Consider the following 20,471-nt stretch of genomic DNA (forward strand, 5'->3'; position numbering starts at 1 on the left):
TCTTTATTTACACAATATGTGAAAACTTATTTTTATATTTTTTAATTATTTTAAAATTCTTATTTATTTTATCTTTATTTACCCAAAATCAGACAATTTTGAAATTACGGTTCATTTATTATGAACGCGACTATGCAAGCTGATAATGCATTTCTGTTTATCAATAATGAAATGCATACAAATCAAGTTAAGAAACATATACATACATACATACATATGTATATCATCGAGTGTAAGCATTTCATGTTAATTACAGAATAAAGTGAATGTTGGTAAACAGCAAAGGGCAATAGAAGTAAAGTGACTGCGCAACCGATATACATACATATGTACATACATATGTATGTATGTACATATGTACACACATATTTCTGAATTTATGCTTGACTGTGCACAAAAGTAAAGAGGAACTAGACGCAATGAAGACGGAAATCAGTAAAGACGTTAAAAGATAAAAAAAATCCTTTAAATTTTATACATATATTCTTTGGAATGCTTATATGTATGTGCGCATATACATACATACATATGTACATATGTATGTATGCATATTTGTATATATATACAAATATTCAACATAAAAATTAAGCTTTAATGTAAAATAATTGTGAAATAATTTGCCATTAAAAGGAACATTTTTGCATAAAGATACCAAAAATAATTATTTTAATATTTTATAAGCACTTACCGCACTTTCTTTAACTTCGTTTCGCATTTTCTGCGAATACAAATAAATAGATACACTTCCATACTCTAAACTCTACTTGCTTCTAACACCTTATTACATTAACAGAACATAATTCTCATTAACATAACATTTTATACACAATCATAGGCAGACCTCTGCTTGCGCCGACGCTCAGCACTCAGCTTTGGCACTCACTAATTTTCACTTTTACTACACAAATAACAATCCCCCATTACTTTTTCACTTTAAAAGGTTAAATTGACGGACTTCAACCTAATTCTAATAAAACCTCCTTAATTGCAGGTTTAATTCCTAAACTAATTTCACTTTTCACCCAGCTGCTGCATATGTCACTTACACGAACGCGATATAAGAATACGAATGTTCGAAATGGCGGCGGAAATTAAGAACGACCAATGATATTCAAGCTTCTAAATTGACGCTCAGTGCTCAGCGCTCAGCTTTTGCACTCACTAACTTTCACTTTCAATTTTACTACACAAATAACAACGCCCGTTATTTAGTAATTCTACTAAAAATTCCTTAATTGCAGCTTTAATTCCTAAGCTAATTTCACTTTTCACCAAGCTGCTGCATAAGTGACTTACACGAACGCGTCATAAAGAAACGAATGGTCGAAATGGCGGCGGAAATTACCACGACCAATTATATTCAAGCTTCTAAACTACAGGGTTCACAAATATTTTTGAACTACAGAGATGTGGCAAATATACATATGTATATTCCAATTGTATGCCAGAACTTTGAAACTTATAAAGATACTGCCTTTTTAATTAGTTTGCCTCAAGCACATTGTTTTAAGCAAATTTATGATATTCTTCTGTGTAAAGGCTACAAACATAAGTGGATATCATGTTCATGTGACCAACAGATGGCACACATATTACTCTTTGAAATTATCTAATTCACAGATATTATTATATTTGTTTATTAAGAGCTAAAACATTTGATGTTGGATAATATTTTGCTGACAACAATGATTTTTAATTATCTAATAACAATTTTGTGGTTTTCGTTGATCCTTCAATCAGACGACCCACAGAGGATGGCATTTTATAGAGTGTAGTGCCATCTGCTGACAACAGTCTGCCTATTGAAGAGTATATAGCCATTATACAGGAAATATAATAAGTGTTATTGCTATTAGTTTCATTAAATCTAAATGACAAGCCAATCTTACGAAAACTAATTGAAATTATATTTATTTTCCAAATCTATGTTTTTAGAAATACTTTAAAAACTTATGCTACCCTGTGCTAGTTACTGAAGCGGTTTAGTGTCTGCAGATGTCGCTTCCTTTTTAAAAGCTCGAATGTCATTGTTCGTTCTTAATTTCCGACGCCATTTCCAACATTCGTTTCCTTATGACGCGTTCGTGTAAGTGACTTTTGCAGCAGCTTGGTGAAAAGTGAAATTAATTTAGGAATTAATGCTGCAATTACGGAGTTTTTAGTAGAATTAGGTCGAAGTTCGTCAATTTAATCGTTTTAAAGTAAAAAAAGTAATCGGGCGTTGTTATTTGTGTAGTAAAATTGAAAGTGAAAATTAGTGAGTGCAAAAGCTGAGCGCCGAGCACTGAGCGTCTATTTAGAAGCTTAAATGTCAGTGGTCGTTCTTAATTTCCGCCGCCATTTTAAACAGACATGCAATACAATTTGCAGCAGCTGGGTGAAAAGTGCAATTATTTTAGGTATTAATGATGAAATTTATGGTGTTTTTAGTAAAATACGTAGTAGTTCGGGATTTTAATTGTTTAACAGTGAAAAATGTGATCGGGCGTTATTAGTTGTGTATTATATCCGATTTAGTGATTGGTGGCAGTAGAAGCAAGCGGCATAGTGCCAGAAGGTGTATATAAAATGTTTTTCAGATGTAGGTGAGTGCACTTATATGGGGAGTAGAGTGCGCTTTACAGCATTAAGTGAGGTAAGTCCTGTTGAAAAATACTAAAATTGATAAAATTGAATTAAAATACGGCGTAGGCCCTGCTCTCATGCAATTGTGTTTATCTGTGTGTGAATGCGTATATATTTACAAAGCTATGCATATAACTACTTCTTCCAGAGAACGTGAGTGTTGTGCCATCTGCTGACAACAGTCTGACAACGGCGTACTGAAGCGGTTCAGTGCCTTCAGATGTCGCTTACTTTAAAAAGCTCGAAACCCACTTGAAATTATATTTATTTTACATATCTATGATTTTAGAAGTACTTAAAAACTTTACTACCCTGTGCTATCTACTGAAGCGGTTTGGATGTGGTCTGCAAATGTCGCTTCCTTTTTAAAAGCTCAAATGTCACTGGTCGCTCTTAATTTCCGGCGCCATTTTAAATATACATTTCCTAGGTCCTCGCTTCCGTCGGTGGAATTTGCAGTAGTGCGTTGAAATGTATAATTATTTTAGGTATTGCAATTTATAGTGTTTTTAGTAAAATTAGTTAATAGTTAGGGTTGTAGAAAAGTGTGATCGGACGTGATCAGTTGTGTATTATATGTATGTATTTATACTGATTTATGGCAGTAGCAACAAGCGGCGCATTGTCAGAAGGTGTATATGGGGGGCAGAGTTCGCTTTAGAGCATTAAGTGAGGTAAGTCCTGTTGAAAAATACTAAAATTGATAAAATGGAATTAAAATACGGCGTAGGCCCTGCTCTCATGCAATTGTGTGTATCTGTGTATGAATGTGTATATATTTACAAAACTACGCATATAACTACTTGCGCTTGCAAAAGTTTAATAGTTGCGCAGCATCATTTTTTTTTGCTCTCTTTGAGGAATCAAAAGAGCTGTTTTAATATTTTTTTCATAATTTTTTGTATATAAAATCATTTATGATAGTATTTGACACACCGATTTCCTTTATATTTGTCAAGCTATAATAATGGAGTAGGCCCTGTTAGCAGCTGTCCGCCGCCATTGTTTATAGTTCCTTTTAGCTAAGCGTCTGCATAGATGGAAATTGCAGTACGTAGCATATTCTCTCATAATCATTATGACAAACATTATTGCTGTTTCTATCACTGTTGATTAACATTTTCTGTCAGACTTTCGCGCTTAGTAACGTGCATTAACACTTCTGGCAATGAGACTACTTGCTTACAGGACATACATATATAGTATAACTCATACACTGTCGGATATTCGGCACAAGGTTTGTTAGAAAAACAAAAATCATTATATCATTAGCATGTGGGAGTCGGGGTAGTACCGAACTCGTAATTTTTTTTTTGCCACGAAACGCTCATACTAAGTTTCATCAAGATATCTCAATTTTTACTCACATTATAGCTTACATGAACGGACGGACAGAGGGACAGTCACCCGGATTTCAACTCGTCCGGTCATCCTGATCATTTATGTATACATAACCCTGTATCTATCTCGCTTAGTTTTAGGTGATACGTATAATCGTTAGGTAAACAAAACTCTTATATTTTGTAGCAACATGCTGCAAAAGTATAAAAAGAAAACAATAATAATTTAGGTATATCATAATAGAGAAATACGTGGTTATGACCTTTTGTATTTAAGCCAACACTATCTATACTTCACTTACATATGTGTTAGTTAATAAGGAGTACATATAGAACTACGTCAATGTCAATGTCAATATTTTTTTTTCTATATGCCTTATTACTACCCCAACAAAGTTAAGGTCATGTATACGAACGTTTTCGCAAACAAACGTATAAACATACATATACTTTTCTGAATTACCGGTGATGTGAATGTCATCGAAACCTTGAAAAAATTCCGCCCTTCATGCCCACGTCTTCCCAAGGATAGGTTGGGCATGCGCTTCAAAAAAGCTCCAGTTTACACTCTCTTTTCCTTCTTTTTAAGAGTAATGGAAAAGCTTTCGATAAAATGGAAACAGGGTTCATTGCAGTTGATTAAATGTCCTTATGGTCAAGTACAAGGCTCTACTCTGTCTCTCATGGGGTCATGGACACACAATTTTTGTTTCTACTTTTACTTTAGTGTCGTAGTGGAAATGTTCGGAAAAATCAGTCTTGTATACGTATTAAAATATCTGTATATACCGACTGACAATAGTAAATATAGCAAAAGACGTGCATAATATGTATGATGATATGTATACTAATTTATCAAATCATTTATTGCCTGATTCAAGAACCATAATTTAAAATATTTTCTTAAATTAATAATAACGTAAAGTGTATGGAGGTTTCTATGTGAACAAATTGAGTTAAGAAATAAAAAAGTACTTAAATGGGGTATGCATTAAACGTTTTTAACCATTAAGAAACCGACAAAATATTGTTGCTTTCGTAAGACAAAATTCTCCCCAACTTCTACATATAAAATAGATTGTATCGAAAGCCTATGCAAGCTTATCCTCTTCCTATAATCTGGATAATCAATGCTGCTATTGATATCACTGAAAGTGAACGAAAGTAAGAAGATTGGCTTCAGGAGTTTGAAATTGCCTTCTGGGCGGCAGTCGCTATTTTGATAAAAAGCTTTTGGGTTTTGGTTGGTTTTGGTTAAGAAGCAGTTTCTTTTTAGCGATGTGATGAAATTATAATTTGAATTCGTATACCATTTAGAGCAGCATAAGGTAGTGATTCTCAAATAATTTTTTTTTTTCAATTGTATGTAAAGTAAATAATTATTAGTGACACTACATGTTCCTATTCCGTTCATGCTCAAATCTTTAGCCAAAATTTGTATAGCACATATTGTTAATATATAAAATATATTTTCTATTATTGCATATTTGTTTCGGTGAAGGTAAAGTTGGTTAGCTATAAGTCGCTTGCCTTTCCTACCATTTCCCTTTTCTCTTCTTATAAGTTCAATAAACTTTGCGTGCTCTAAATTCCGGGCAATCACATTATGTTGATTCCAAAACGAATATATAGTAAGTAGTAGCTGTATTTTCATATTCGTTTCGCTTTTGCCCGATACATACTTCGTTATCCACCTTCATTTATTCACTCATTAAATACGTGTGGCCAGTTGGTTGCAAGTTATCACCGTTATATATGTATATATATGTATATATATAATATATAAATATATATATATATATACTATATTACTATATATACATATATATATATATATATGTAAGTGTGTATATTATATTTATAACTTTCTTGTCAAGCTATTTCATTTGCTTTATTATTCAGGCTGGCGCTTACAACGTTTAACGTCACTTTCTTCGATTTTTTTTATATATTGCTAGTGAATACGATTTACTTTCTATTTTCATAAAAGCATATACAATGTAGGTATGTACATGCATATTTACATTCACATATTTTGCCTGAATATTTTGAAAGAACTTACATTCACTTATGTATACATATACTATATACATATATATATATATATAAATATTCTTGCATAAAGTTGAGCTTAATACTGCATTTGCCCTATGTACGTATTTATATACACGAATGCGTACATATACATATGCTAATTAAAAATACAGTGAATGACAATTGCCCGTTATTCCGTTGATATTTGGCTAGTAATCATCCAAATTGAAACAAAATCACAAGATTTGAGAAAGCATGATAATACGAAACGATTGACTGCCCAATAAACTGAACTTATTACTAACGACTATTTTAAAAGTGAAAACCAGGTCAGTGTACGAGTTTACCTCTATAAATACATATACATATGCTGCTAATGGAACTATGCGCAGCTTTCGTTTTCGAATTTGATTTTAATTAAAATATTACATGCATTGCATTGTATTGTATGCGTGTATGTATAAACCTGAATATACTTATAAATATATTTACTTTACAATACTATAAGTAGAAGTGTCCTTAAATTACATGTTATGTAAAGGGCATAAAATCCAGATATAAAAAATTTACTTATGTTTGGATCTTCAAATAATCAATATGATAATGACAGATAATGCTTAAAAATATATACTTACTTATGTATATACATATTTATGTATGTATGTCTTATTCATAGGTACGATAGTTTAATTTTGAGTTGTTATTTGACTGTGTTGAATTGTGACGTGACGATTTTTGTTGATGTACCATACATTACCTACATGTACAAGTATATGTATTTTCTTATATGTATTATATGTGTATTAAAAAGTCACGCACTTTGGGATATGTGGCACAATACCCTGCTTTCGAGTTTTTAATGGCATTTCTCTTGCATTTTCATTTTCTTCGGTCGAAACGAAAGTGAAGAGCCGTATTTGGCACCAACACGTTGCAATAAGGTAAAAATCATATTGTTAACTGCCATTGAACTCATCCGTTGCTCGTCCAGTGAAAGTAAGTTAAGTTGTTTTTCTTTTATTCATGTTTTTATGCATGTACCTGTGTGTGCACATTTTCATGCAAACAAAGTAATAACTTAGACTGTTTTGCTAACAAAGTAGCGACATACATATATGTATAATTTTTTTAAATGAAATCACAGTACCGTGATCAACTAGTTGACTGGAATTATATACGGACTAAAGCATTTTCATGCACTTTAATAAATATTTTTAAAACAAAAACTAATTCATGTACCACATGCATATTTTACAAATAAATTATACAAATGCGGTGAGAAGAAATTTGCAAAGGCTAAAAGTATTTTAGTTAATCGTGATGCTGAATTTAGAAACATAGTTATAAACGGTTGTTTTAGAGGAGATATTGCCATCGTCCATCTGTTCCTTCTCATTGATTGCTTAAAAACCCTTTTTAATTTTTGTTCATTTGGCCATATGTTGTAGACACATAACTATGATGACAACAAAACAAAAGGGGAATTGTTTCAAGCTTGCAAAATTAAATTTTTTCATAAAATAAACGTGTTCGCTATTTGCAGATTCTGACAAGACAAAACATAGTAGTTAGTTATACATATGTTTATGTGTAAATATATACAATTTATTTGTTAAGATTTTGCAATATTGTAGACTTCTCCTAAGACTTACCACGCTATGGAAACCATAAACGATACATTTTTATTCCCTCCATTTCTCTTCATTATACTGTTTTAATAACAACTTGTTGAAATTTTTACTCAAGTTTATATTTTATTATATTCATACAACAAAAATGTTGTCCTTATCCTAGAGTTCACAATTTTTAAATAATGTTCACAAAAAATATCCTGTTAAGAAATAAGATTGCTCCAGTGCCCACAGATTGACACCAAAATCCTTCCATATATATGCAAATTTCAAACATATGCCTGAAAGTATTATAAACATACATACATACCATATATGCAAGTCGTGGACAGGCTCTTGTAAAAGTTCTGGTGTTTCAACCATTATATATGATTAATTATCTTATAAATTTCAATCAATGTGTTTTTTAAATACTTCGATTCCAATCCATAGTTATGAAAATATATGAACATGATGTTTTTAAAATGGCATTACATTCATAATTTGAATATTTAATGTATCAAATCAACGAGTAAAGTTTTTTTATACCCCCTCCCTTCTAATTTCAATTTTGGCAGGCCATTCATTAAACCTACATATACGAATATTTTTGTTATGATTGATATATTCGTTTTATACGTATTCGTTATGTATGCAGTATGTTAATATACATTCATTGATTTATAGTAACGTGCATTGCTTAATGTGACTATTTTATCATTTAAAAATATGTACAGTGTGTTCTAACTTTGCTTTATTCTTATTTGTATTTTATAAACTTTTTTGTTATTAATTCTTTAAAATCGCATATTCTTAATGTAAAAAGATTTTACAATTGAGTATTTGATTTCAAAATTGTGTCAGGAGGGATATTGACCACACAATCAGATCTATATTTGATATTCTGTATAACCACAACTAGACCCATCCCTTTTGTATACAAGTTTATGACGACGGTGATTGTAGAAATCTTTTCAATAATATGTATTTAATTAGATTTATTAACATTGTGATTATAAGATAAGCTTTAATAATATTTTGAAAGATACTCCACAATATTTTTTTCAATTATTTACAAATAAAGACTAATCCATAAAAATATTAATTTTGAAAATATTTTAATCATAGCTTCAGTTATTTTCATTATAATGTAATTCGGTATATATTTCTGTATTTTCTTTGCGCAAGGCAAATAAATTATATGTATTTACATCTATAGTCAAAATAGTTTTGAATTTATAATTATAAAAAAAAAGTTTTTTATATCTATTACAGTAAAAAGTCGCCAAAAGGGAATGAAACCAATTTTAATTTATATTGGTATTTTTTAAGGCTCTATAGGGTTCATTGCGTTGTTTCTCAGTACTAATGTGACATTGTCTAACATTAGCTTTTAAGTTTACCCAACAGCGTCAATGTTTAAAAAAATCAAACAAAACTTTACTTTGTGAGTAAAATAGTTCACTGATCTCGCAAATTATTGCTATCAACTTTAGAAGAGAGCTTTGAAGCAGCTAAGCAACAACAACAAATTTCCCAATAAAGCCAGACAAATAGACAGCTTTAAAATAAGAACCATAATTATCAAAGTTAATAAAGAAATATGTATAGAATATTTATATATGAATATGTAATTACATATTATAAATACTAACCATTCCAAAATATTTTATTCCGCTCACCTATCCATACAGTTTTTCATCAGCGTTTCTTGATATTCTAATATAATCCCATTTGTGTTAGACTCTTGATTTAACAACTTATACGTTTTTATAAGTTGATATGTATATATGTATACGTACATACAAAATACATATAAGATATTAAATATGTATTAAGGAAATAGCTAACCAGCTAAATTATTTACATATATGCACAAATATATAAATACACTTGTTCAAATTTAGTGTAAAAAGTTGTCAATTAAAAGAATATTGTTGGAGAAAAAAGCCTTTAAGTATGTATTAAGATATCAGTGCAGTTAATAATAAAAAAATATTTCAAATTTCAACTCATAAAAATTAAACGCAAATATTTTAATTTATTTTAAATATGTGTGTGTATTTGAAAAAATTTTATTTTTTGTACCTACTACAAATATAGCATACTACCACTATACTACTAATAAGAATAAATTCACTTTCTCTTATCATATTAACATGAGAATAAATGAAAGTTTAAGAACATGTTTTAAATTAAACAATACATCAACGGCCAATACATTCAATAATTGGAAACACATACTATATGCACACAAAAATTAACTTAGGGAATATTTTTTATCTTAATGTGCTTATTAAATAAGAAAAATTATATACAATATATATACATTTTAAAATTATTTAGAACTTTATACATATTATAAATTTAGAAAACAATAATATTAATTATTTTTAGAAAAGTAACACGTTAAAAATTTATCACTCCAACAGATAAATAGAAGATTTTAATAATAAAGATAAAACAAACCAACGAACAATAAAACAATTTTATTATAAAATAAGATCTCTAAAGTAAAACTGCTTATGAAAGCAAAATTTTACTATACATATGTATATAGTAGGAAGAATTAAACATTAATCAACTTTTTTGCTTATTGAAAAACTCGTAGAGTTTTCAATATTAAATCATATTGGACCACTGGAACAACATTTCTTTCCAGAAATTATAAATAACTTAAATTAATTCAGTAGACATTTTTCTTCAATTTGCTAAATTATGCAAATCTAGACTTCAAATATCTGTTTCTTTTGATTATACATTGATCTCGAAATTTTCCGAGCAAAAAATGGATTCGATAACGGCGTTTGAGCTTTTTATGGGAATACCTATGCGCCGGAATTTAATTTATAGATAATTCAATAAAATACACATATGTATCTATATATACTCAATTTTAATGTAATACGGCATATATAAGTTAACATATACATATATAATATCATATCGTTGTGCCATGTATCTAAAAAACATTTCATTGCCTTACAATTAAAATTATTCTCTTCACTGCAAATACATATACGTATTAGATTTAAAAGGAAGTGTAGCATAATTAATTATTTTTGTCACGGTGTTATGGTATTTTAAATCTATATTGCATGCATTTTGTACAGTTTATTTTGTGTGCTTCGAAGATACAGTCGTTAGGTTTTAAGGATTTGCCATAAAAATTTTTATAAACACCAATCGTTTAATGTAATACAGTACATATTTGGTTGACAAAAAATTATAATAATTTTGATTAAAAATAATTAGTATGCATACATAGCAAAAAAAGTTTAGTTTTTGTTTAAATTTTCCAGGAAATCATAATAACAAAATGGAAAATATACAATAAAAATCTTAAATTTTTTTATGAATTGAAAAACTGAATGCAAATGGCAACTCCCCCTATACTTTCATTTATAACTCTTTGTCACAATTTTTACCCCATCTTCTAAAATACATCCATGCTCGATTCATGTACAGTTCTTCTTTATATTTAATACATAAGTTATAGTTTATAATTATTTATCAGTTTTCACTACTATCAACTTCAAAAGTTTTAAGGAAAAGATATATGGATGTCTCTTTATGCATTTACACAAATGTACGTATATTTCTGTGTTTATTTATTTTTTTTTTTTTGTTAATTAAAGATCGTCCCAAAAACGTATTAATTCATTCACGTCAAGTAGCATATCCATCTTGCATCAATACTTTAAAATATTTCATATTTTTTATATATACATACATGAATATTCAGTCTCTCTCTTTTTTGTTACCTAATCTTATTAACTTTTAGGTTTTGGTACAAATCCAAATTTTCCTCTTAATATCATACCATGCACATTTTATATTTTCTTTCGAATAATCTCAAAATATCTTTTATACTGGTGCATTCTTTACATAAAATTATATAGCGAAATTATTCACTAACTCATATGTGTATTAAGCTTACGCTTCCAGCATGACCTGTAGTTGCTGCGTACTATTTGCCGGCACAGTGGTTACAGTTTGCGAACTTTCAGTTTTAGCCGGTGTAACAGTTACATCGGCAGAAACGGTAGGATATTTTTGTACCGCAGTTGCTGCCGCTACCAATGCCTGCAACTTATTTGGAGGTGGTGTTGGTGACTTTTTTGACAAATTCAACGGTTGTTGTGAATCGGAAATGTCCACTTGCAATTCCAATAAGCGTGGGGGTGAATGAATAGCTGATGGCGAAGGGCGAGGGGGAGATACTGCAGCTGATGTGGAGTGTGGAGATTGAAAATATTGACAGCCATTTAATGAAGATGATGATGAAGATGACCCATTACTACTTGGCGAAACAGATTGCTGGCGCTGGTTGATGTTTGTTGTCGTTATAACCGAATGACCGTGCCATCGTGTAACAGTTGGGTTAATAGAGTTTGGTGGTGAAGTTAAAGTTATTGTTGTAGTCGAAGATGAACTGCATACTGTACTTGAACAAGTTGGAGAATTACTTGAAGATGGGGAAGCAATAGATGTATAATGGTGGGAAGTCTGATTCATTGGGGATAGATGCTGCACTGGTGCTGGGCTTCGTGTTCTGGTATGGGTTGGAGTGCCAGGAATCAATGAACCTGAAGAACATGATGCTTGATCGCGCATAATGTAGTTTTGGATGATATCAGATCTTTTTATTTGTTCAGGCGTCATACGTGGTTCAGCCATCAGGGATTTAGCGAGCACTGAATGTGTACTAGATAAAGAAGATTGCTGTTGTGGCGGTACATTACTAGTATGGTTACCATTGCTACTAGTATTATGATTCGAACTCGTTTGACGTGTCAAATGCATATGCAGCTGACTCTGCTGATGACTGTTTAAAGAACTTCCTGTTATAGCGTGGGAATGTGGAGACGACGCTGTTGTTACTGTACAATGAGAAGTAACAAATGGAGTAGAAGCTGTACTCGTTGATTGAATAAACGGCGGTGGACTACTTGCTGCTGTAGCCACTTGCGAACTTTGTACCGTGTTATTTGCATCTGCTTTTGGTGTGGTTATTTTCTCTGTATTTAAAGAATTATTAGATGTGGAACTTGGATCTGCCTCTGCAATTTCGATTTCACGATGTCGTAATGCTCGAAATTTTTTATGTGGCTTGTAAGCTTCATCCATTAATGAATTGGTATCGTAAAGTGGCGGCGCTTCTAATACTCGCTTCAATACTGGCATATCTTCGACTATTTGACGTTTGAGGGAATTTGGCGTACTAACTATTCCAGTTAAAGATGAGGTGGATGTTGGAGCGATGGGTTTAGGTGAACGAACAGGAGAAACAGATAATTTAGCTTGACTGGTGCTTGCTGTAGGTGTATCTGTGCAATCTAATGCATCATCTACACTAGAACGTGGGCTAGAGCAAGAAGAACTGCCTCCAGAGCTTACAGCTTTGATAACACAATCATTCTTTTCATTACCGGATTCGATGCCTGAATCAGTTGGTGAGTCTAGTTTGCGATATCTGTTTGGCGCGCCAGTAGTCAAATGATGATGCAATTGTTGGTGGGAATGCGATCGAACAATTGGAGTGATTGTTAACCCATTCTGGGTAAGGTGTGCATGGGAGCCCATAATGTCCATTTCAGTGGTAGAATCGCCGGATGAGCCAGAGTTGGCTCTGTTACGTAGAGGACATGGACCAGATAATGTTGCCGCTAACAAAGGAGTTGACGAAGCTAATGCTGACGGTTGCTGTTCTAGATTATTAACGCGATGGTGTGGCGCTGATGTGGTAGAGGAGGTGCTGTATTCCAAATCTACTGATTCAGTACTTGATACTGAACCAAGAGGGCTTTTGGCTTCAACGTCCATACGAGCATCATCCCAATTGATAACAGGACTCTTAATATTCGTTGATTGCTCATCGTCCATTGTCCACATTTGCTGGCGTAAAAGCTCTTTGTGTTCCGTACGAAAAACTACCAATTTCTCTGTATGCAGTGTGCTAAGTGTTCGCAAATCGGGCATTGTGTCCAACAATTTAGACATGAAATCCGGTTGATCAGCACGGTTCTGACTTATAACTTTTTGCAAACAACCTTTTAATCGACTGTACATCTTTTCGATTAATTCGATGTTTCGTAAGCCCGGTCTATCTGGTGTGATAAGAACGATTGCACAAAATAGTCCAATTTCTGCATCTGATAAATTCATGGAATTCATTCGCTCAGCAAAATTAAATGTGGAATCCACTAAAAAACGTGCGTTTGCTCCATTCTGTATTGCATCGCGGCGCATAACTTGTCCATTTAAACATATAATACTATTGATAGAGGAATCAAACATGCAAATCAAACGTACGAACAGCGCATCGAAAAGGCCTGCCTTTAGCAAAGTAAATTTGTCGTCTTGTGTAAGCAGTTGAAAACCAGGTATCATACCCGCAAAGTCAATAACGCCACGTATGACATGGGCAAATCGTTGGGAAAACTCTTGCTCTGATTGTAACTCAGGAGCAGGATTCAGAGGACATGCCTAAAAATATAAAATATAATTTATTGTAATAAGTAAGTTGTGCTATTGAAATTTAAAGAAAAATAACATATGTAATATAATAAAAATGCCTATTTTTAGTGCATATTTCGTTGTTATAATAGAAACCGCTTCTAATTTACTGGTTAATTTTTGTGCATTTCTGAAATGCATAATGGCCTAAGAGCGATTTTCCTACACATATTTATATATAAATATACCTATGTATATACTTTGACTGCAATGTTAAGGTCTCAGTGAAGGTCACATTTTCCACAAAACATTTAAATCGATATCTATGCATATAACATTGCTTTTTTCAGCACATGCGCCGGTTATGTATGTAGTAAGTACTTTGTGACTTGTATTCCAATGTGAGTATAATTCAGAGTAAGAGCATTTACTTCTTGTAAAAAGCACTTAGAAAGAGAAATTATATTGGCAAAAGCTCAAATGTGTAGAAAAATTCTTCAAAATTAAATCATTCTCTGAAGCACTATTTTAAGGTAAAGAGTGTAGAGTGAACTTATTATTCTTCTTACATTTCAGAATGGAAAGAAAAAAGCTCGGTTCTTGAATGTGTGCATAAATTAAGTTTTGTATATGCGTTACGATTCGTTTTGATATTCTATTCAAGGTCGACGAACTATAGTTCAAGGTTTCATCTTCATACAGCACGGCTGTTTAAATACATATGTATGTACATACATACGTCTACCAAGAGTAGTATTTCTACCCATACCATACGAAAGTTAGAAAGCTTTTCATTTATTGCTGTTTTGAGGATACTTAAAACAGTAAATAGTGTTTTAAAAGACATTCCAAAATTGGCGCATCGTGATTCAGATATGATGAGTTGAACTTTAAACTTGAACTTTTGCTGTGTTGTCAAGACTTTTTCCAAGGGCGTTAACTAAAGCTTTTTTGTTTAATTTCAATTTAAATATACTTTAAGCTCAAATGAAATAAACGTAATAGACAAGGCTAAAAGTTAAAATAATACTTATCAATAGATAAAAATGCCGAAAACATTATTAAATTTAAAAACAACAACGAAATACACGTTCATTCTTCATTATATTAATTTTGTTAAATTTTGCAAATCAAAAAGAATCGAAAAATATGAATATTTATATGCACATGCATACATATATGTAGATACATTTATGCAAAGGTTTACATGTATTTGTTATTATAAATATTGTTAAACTTACGTGTGTACTCGTATATCACATTAGTATTATACGAGTAGCCAAGCAAAAAAAACTTGAACGATAGACGAACCAAAATAAGAAAGCAATGGCCAAGGCAAAGGGGGGTGATGAGAATTGCAAGCATACGGAGCTGCGAAATAATTTCCTCGTATTTTACAAGGTCATGTGTACCATGCTTGTATTCTATTTAGATTTTTTATACGGCTATATATTTGAGTATTTGAGCGCGTGTGCTTATACATATGTATGTATGTTTAAGTTGTTGTTCTGAATGTTCATACCTACATTGCTATTTATTTGTTTGTGTTGATGTGGCTGTGACGTCCGTTGGCTGGGGCAAGTGCGCATGTGTCTGTGTAGAATTAATGCACCGTTGATACAGTAAAGACCGAAATTTAATAGTCATTATTAGTAACAATTCATTTTAAATGACAGCCCATTTATGCTTCTCAAATTCCACAAGAAAAACTTCCAGTGAAAAGAGAATGTATCAGAAATTGCTAATAGGCGTAAAAAGGGACACACATACCTAATAATTTTTTTCCAGAGGAGCAAAAACTCTAATTTTGCCTTCCAGTGTGTATGCGTTGGGAGAGCAAAACTTAATTTTGGTTCGTACGATTAAAAAAAATTATTTTGGAACAATTTGGCATGTTTTTTTTTTATCTCTTCGTTATTTTATTATCAACGAGAGTCAAATTCAAGGTTAAAAAACTTCGGCACAAGGTTAATATTGTGCTCTTATTTGTTGTAGACAAGTATAGTATAATATTCTGCTTTGGCTTTGTTACGATTTGGTGTGTTATTTGCAGTATTCTTGCTGACGTTGCTGTTAGACTTTGCATAAATTTGAATAATGAAATATTAACAAGCTTAGCGTAAAAAACACAAAAAAATAATATATACATAAGTTATTTTATTTTATAGTTAAGAAATTTTCACTTAAATACAGCAGTAATAAGTAAAGAGATAGATTATAATATTATGCATATACTTTAATAAATAACAATTTATTTATTTATATAATATAATATATTATATTTACTTACCAATAGAGTTGGCATCGAATATGACGGGCAGTCTCTTGCTCTTTGACGCATTGCAGAAACTTTTTCCTTTGTAAACTCACAAGTTTCTAAATGAGCTCGAAGTACAGCAGCTATAAGTCTTGGTTGATCATCTAGTTCTCCTGCCAGCGCACGTTGTTGACCACGATTTTGTGTACTTTGCTGCATAGCAGCTAATATTCTCGCTTTCTCACGTTTTGGGACTCGGCCAAAACGAACCGCTGCAAATAAGACAAAACGAAATGAAATCAATTAAAATACATATCTATTATGTAGTTTGGAAATAATATTTAATAATTATAAAATAAATAGGCATTTCCTTCCGCTAATTAATATCGGAATAAGTTTAGCTAATCGTCTAATGTGACTGATAGTATTTTTCTTCAGGTATAAATCACTTTCCTAAGAGAAATGGATTTTATTAATCGTGGTTTCATATTACCCAGCAAGTCAATTCTAATTTTTTACTCGATTAATATAAGGACATAATAACTATAAATATAAAATCATATTAATCTATTCTCCATGGACTCCTCTTTTAAAATCCTCCATTTATTGTTCTGCATTTTACTAATGTTTTATTCTTGTTTATTACAATAATATTTTAATTGAAACGAATTTAATTAACCACTGTAAAACAGCAACTGTGTTGTCCTCAAACTTGGTCAAAATACCGATTTCTCATCCGCTGATTTGGAAACTTTTACCAATCACACTTTCATTTCCCTGACAGAAAGTAACGAAAGTATTTAATAAAAGCGAACAAAATAGAAATTAAAAGTGAGAAGGTGTAATAAGATGAAATTTATAATAGCAGATTTGATCTTCATTATAATATGCGAATGTATAAGATTGCACCACTAAATACAAATAATTTACTGACCTTTTATATGCATACGTATTTGTATTTATTGAGTACCAACACCGTACTAAAATTGTTTATATCAAAGAAATTAAATTTCGAAATTTAAAGACCAAGCACAAAAAGTTCTCTCTTTGCTTTCGCGGTCGCTTAACTACATTGTGTGGACAACACAGTAAATAAACTAGCGAACGAAATCGGTAACGAAATTTAAACAGGTAGAAATAGTTTATAGTGTTTTATGTACATACATACACCCGTTTTCATGGCAGCACAAAATAAAGTGAGAGGTAAATAGTTACGAAGAAGTCAACAAGTTAACCATTTTGCGTCTGCGCTTTTGTCGTTGCACGCCCCAGATAAAAAACGAAGCGCACAATAACAACGATTATAGTAATGAAGAAATCTCACTGGCATATATTTATGCAGGCCGGCGAAATTGGGGTCAAATGAAAACGAAAATGAAAACTTTTCTCCGATGAACATATTTTTCAGAGAAGAGAAAAAATTTGTAATAAAAAAACTTGAATGCAAAGTATAGTTGTAAATATTGGTGAAGTGAAAAAAGAAAGTAAAAATGAGAACACAAACAATTTAACGTATGGTTTAAAGAGCCAATAATAAGATTGATCGAAGTGCATTGAAATCACTCACAATGCAAGTAGATTAATAGAAATTCTCTCTTTATGAAAGTGGGCCAATTCAACTATATTTAAACTTTTATTTAAAAGTAAATAGACGTATTCAAATAGGTAGGTGTCTGTTTAGTATTAAAAAGTTGAAACTTACGTGCATTATGATATTTAAAATTGCCTTTAAGTATGCTTTTGAGAATTGGTAGTTCTTCGGTCATTTTTCTGGTTTTTATTAACTTTGGAAAAATGATTTTTCCATGAATATATATGTATATATTTTTTATAAATTAATTTAGTTTTCTAATATGTATGTACATATGTATGTATGGTTAGGGATATTTAAAACTACGTCTCTGACTTTTGAATACGTACACTTTTGGTATTTAATTCAGGTACACTTTTTCTTTGCAACTTTTTAGAAACACAAGTAATTATTTAAACACATATTAAATAAAACAAGGTAATTGGGGTTTTAAATTTTAAATTTTAGATTTTGTCATGTTTTTGAATTTGATTTTGTTCATGAGCACTTAATGAGCACTGTTGTATGTAAGTATATTCATAACATTATTTGTGAATGAGAACTATACACAATATTGACGTTTGTTTATTTCACATATGATTATTACATATATATACACTGTATTTATTCTTAAAAAAATTAATACATATACGGCACAATAATTTTTTGTATGTTAGCGTTAAACGATTAATTCTTCGTTTTTTCTTTTGGTTTGTGCTTTAAATTTTATTGGTTTGCGAGCAACCACTGAATTAGAACGTGACAAAACTCGACAAGGTTTCGAACGCGACTAACTGTAAAAATCAGAAACATGTTATGAATATACCCATAAGACAGTATGGACGAAAACAAAATATGAGATACATAATACATTAAAGCTGATGCAGAAGCAAGGGCAGCACTCAAAGCAACTTTTCTCATAGTACTCTTATGTAGTAAAAATATGTATAAAGACCCCAAAAGAGGAGAATTCATCTCCTCACTTTACCACACAAAATTAAATCACTTAAAAACGTGGTAACTGAACTTTAAAAGCTTATAATGCCGCTTATGTATGTATATAAACAAAACAACTGACCGATAAGATTGGTGGCATTCAAATAAGAGAACAATAATTTTATTCTCTTTCGAATCTCTCTTCTTTTATAAGTACTCTTATTTCATGTATGAAGAGAGTATAAACAATTTTCTCGACATCTGTATAAAATATATCGCAATTTGTGGTCAACAAAAAATTTGTATGTGATATTGCAATAAACTAATCTAAACATATTCAGTTTTTTTATTAAATAAAGTTAAAGTAACTATAATTTTCATTAAATACCTAACCATAAAGTATATATTCCACCACGATTAAGAGTTTTCTGTAGACTTTTGAAATTGTGAGAAAAGAAAACTAAAGCTTTGCATATCATTAAAAAGCTTCTCACCATGGTATCTTACCACCAGTGGTAGCAGTAGTAAAATCAATTAAAATATTAATGTAATTTTTTGAATCAGTTTTTTATAGTATACTATTAATGCATGCTTAACACTTCAACCATTTCAACAAATAACTAATTTTCATAGTTTAACATATGTATGTACATATGTGCTTCACGAGGTGCTAAATGTTTTGTGTACCTCGAAAGTATTATTTTTAATACATATTTATATACTCTCTTGCTAAATATAATACCTTTTCAAGTGTAATTGTTACATATACATATGTATATTATGATATTATTACTAAGTTTTTTATGTACATACATTTGTATGTTTGTAAATGTATCTTTACGAATTAAATTAATCGAATATTAGGTTTTTGAACTCTCCGTTGCTATCTCTAGACGAGCTTTTTAGTACTTCACTCTTTAAATTTAAAGAAAGAAAGTAAAAGTGAAAGTAGTAAATTTTACGGTGTCTGTTCGCTGTTTACAAAGCATTTAGCAAATAAATGTACATACATACATACATGTATTTTTACCCAGCTGTAGTTGTTTATTGGAAAGTTTATTTTCGAAGTTAATAAACTATTGAAAATATATATGTATTTCTTGTCACTAGGTCTATATACATACATACATATGTACATATGTATTTATATGTAATACGTAGCAAATACAATAAATTATTTAAAAGAAGAGAATAATGCAAAAGTTGTTTCAATTGCTCTCATAAATAAACACTCTTGTTTATATAATGCATATTTACATAGACATATGTACATATGTATGTATATTATACATCACATAGCAATTTGGATAAAGTATTTTAATGCATACTTAAAGTAAGTTTATTATTATTAAGTTTATTTTAATTTTAGGTAAATTAATAATGCTCTTAAGTCATTCAATTTATCATTATATTTTGTATATTTTTAGTGCATTTACTAATTATTATTTTCTTCCTAAAAACATTAAAATTCCTAATTATAGGAGAATCTATCAAATAAAATATTTTGCTGGATCAAACATTTACTAAACCTAGATATATGCAGTGCATATACATACATACATATTGTATTGACCAAATCACATACATACATACATACATATATTACGCTCACTGTCACATAAATGTAGAACACTCTTCGA

General features: G+C 30.8%; 1 protein-coding gene across 6 annotated transcripts in view; it reads right to left on the reverse strand.

Moving 5' to 3' along the window:
• Positions 1-11,207: 11,207 nt before the first annotated feature.
• Positions 11,208-20,471, reverse strand: part of LOC120778193 (ecdysone-induced protein 75B, isoforms C/D) — a 44,189-nt gene continuing 34,925 nt past the window's right edge. For 4 of the 6 annotated variants that reach the window (XM_040109931.1, XM_040109935.1, XM_040109934.1 and 1 more), the window contains 2 exons: positions 16,359-16,597; positions 11,208-14,098 (listed from right to left, as the gene is read on the reverse strand). In XM_040109931.1, the coding sequence (XP_039965865.1) occupies positions 11,546-14,098; positions 16,359-16,597 (2,792 nt within the window). In that variant the 3' untranslated portion in view covers positions 11,208-11,545. Of the gene's footprint in view, positions 14,099-16,358; positions 16,598-17,259; positions 17,285-18,027; positions 18,137-20,471 lie in introns of those variants that run through there. The other 2 variants (XM_040109936.1, XM_040109937.1) reach the window with 2 other exon arrangements.

This window comes from Bactrocera tryoni, chromosome 5, assembly GCF_016617805.1.
Source record: "Bactrocera tryoni isolate S06 chromosome 5, CSIRO_BtryS06_freeze2, whole genome shotgun sequence".
Taxonomy (NCBI): domain Eukaryota; kingdom Metazoa; phylum Arthropoda; class Insecta; order Diptera; family Tephritidae; genus Bactrocera; species Bactrocera tryoni.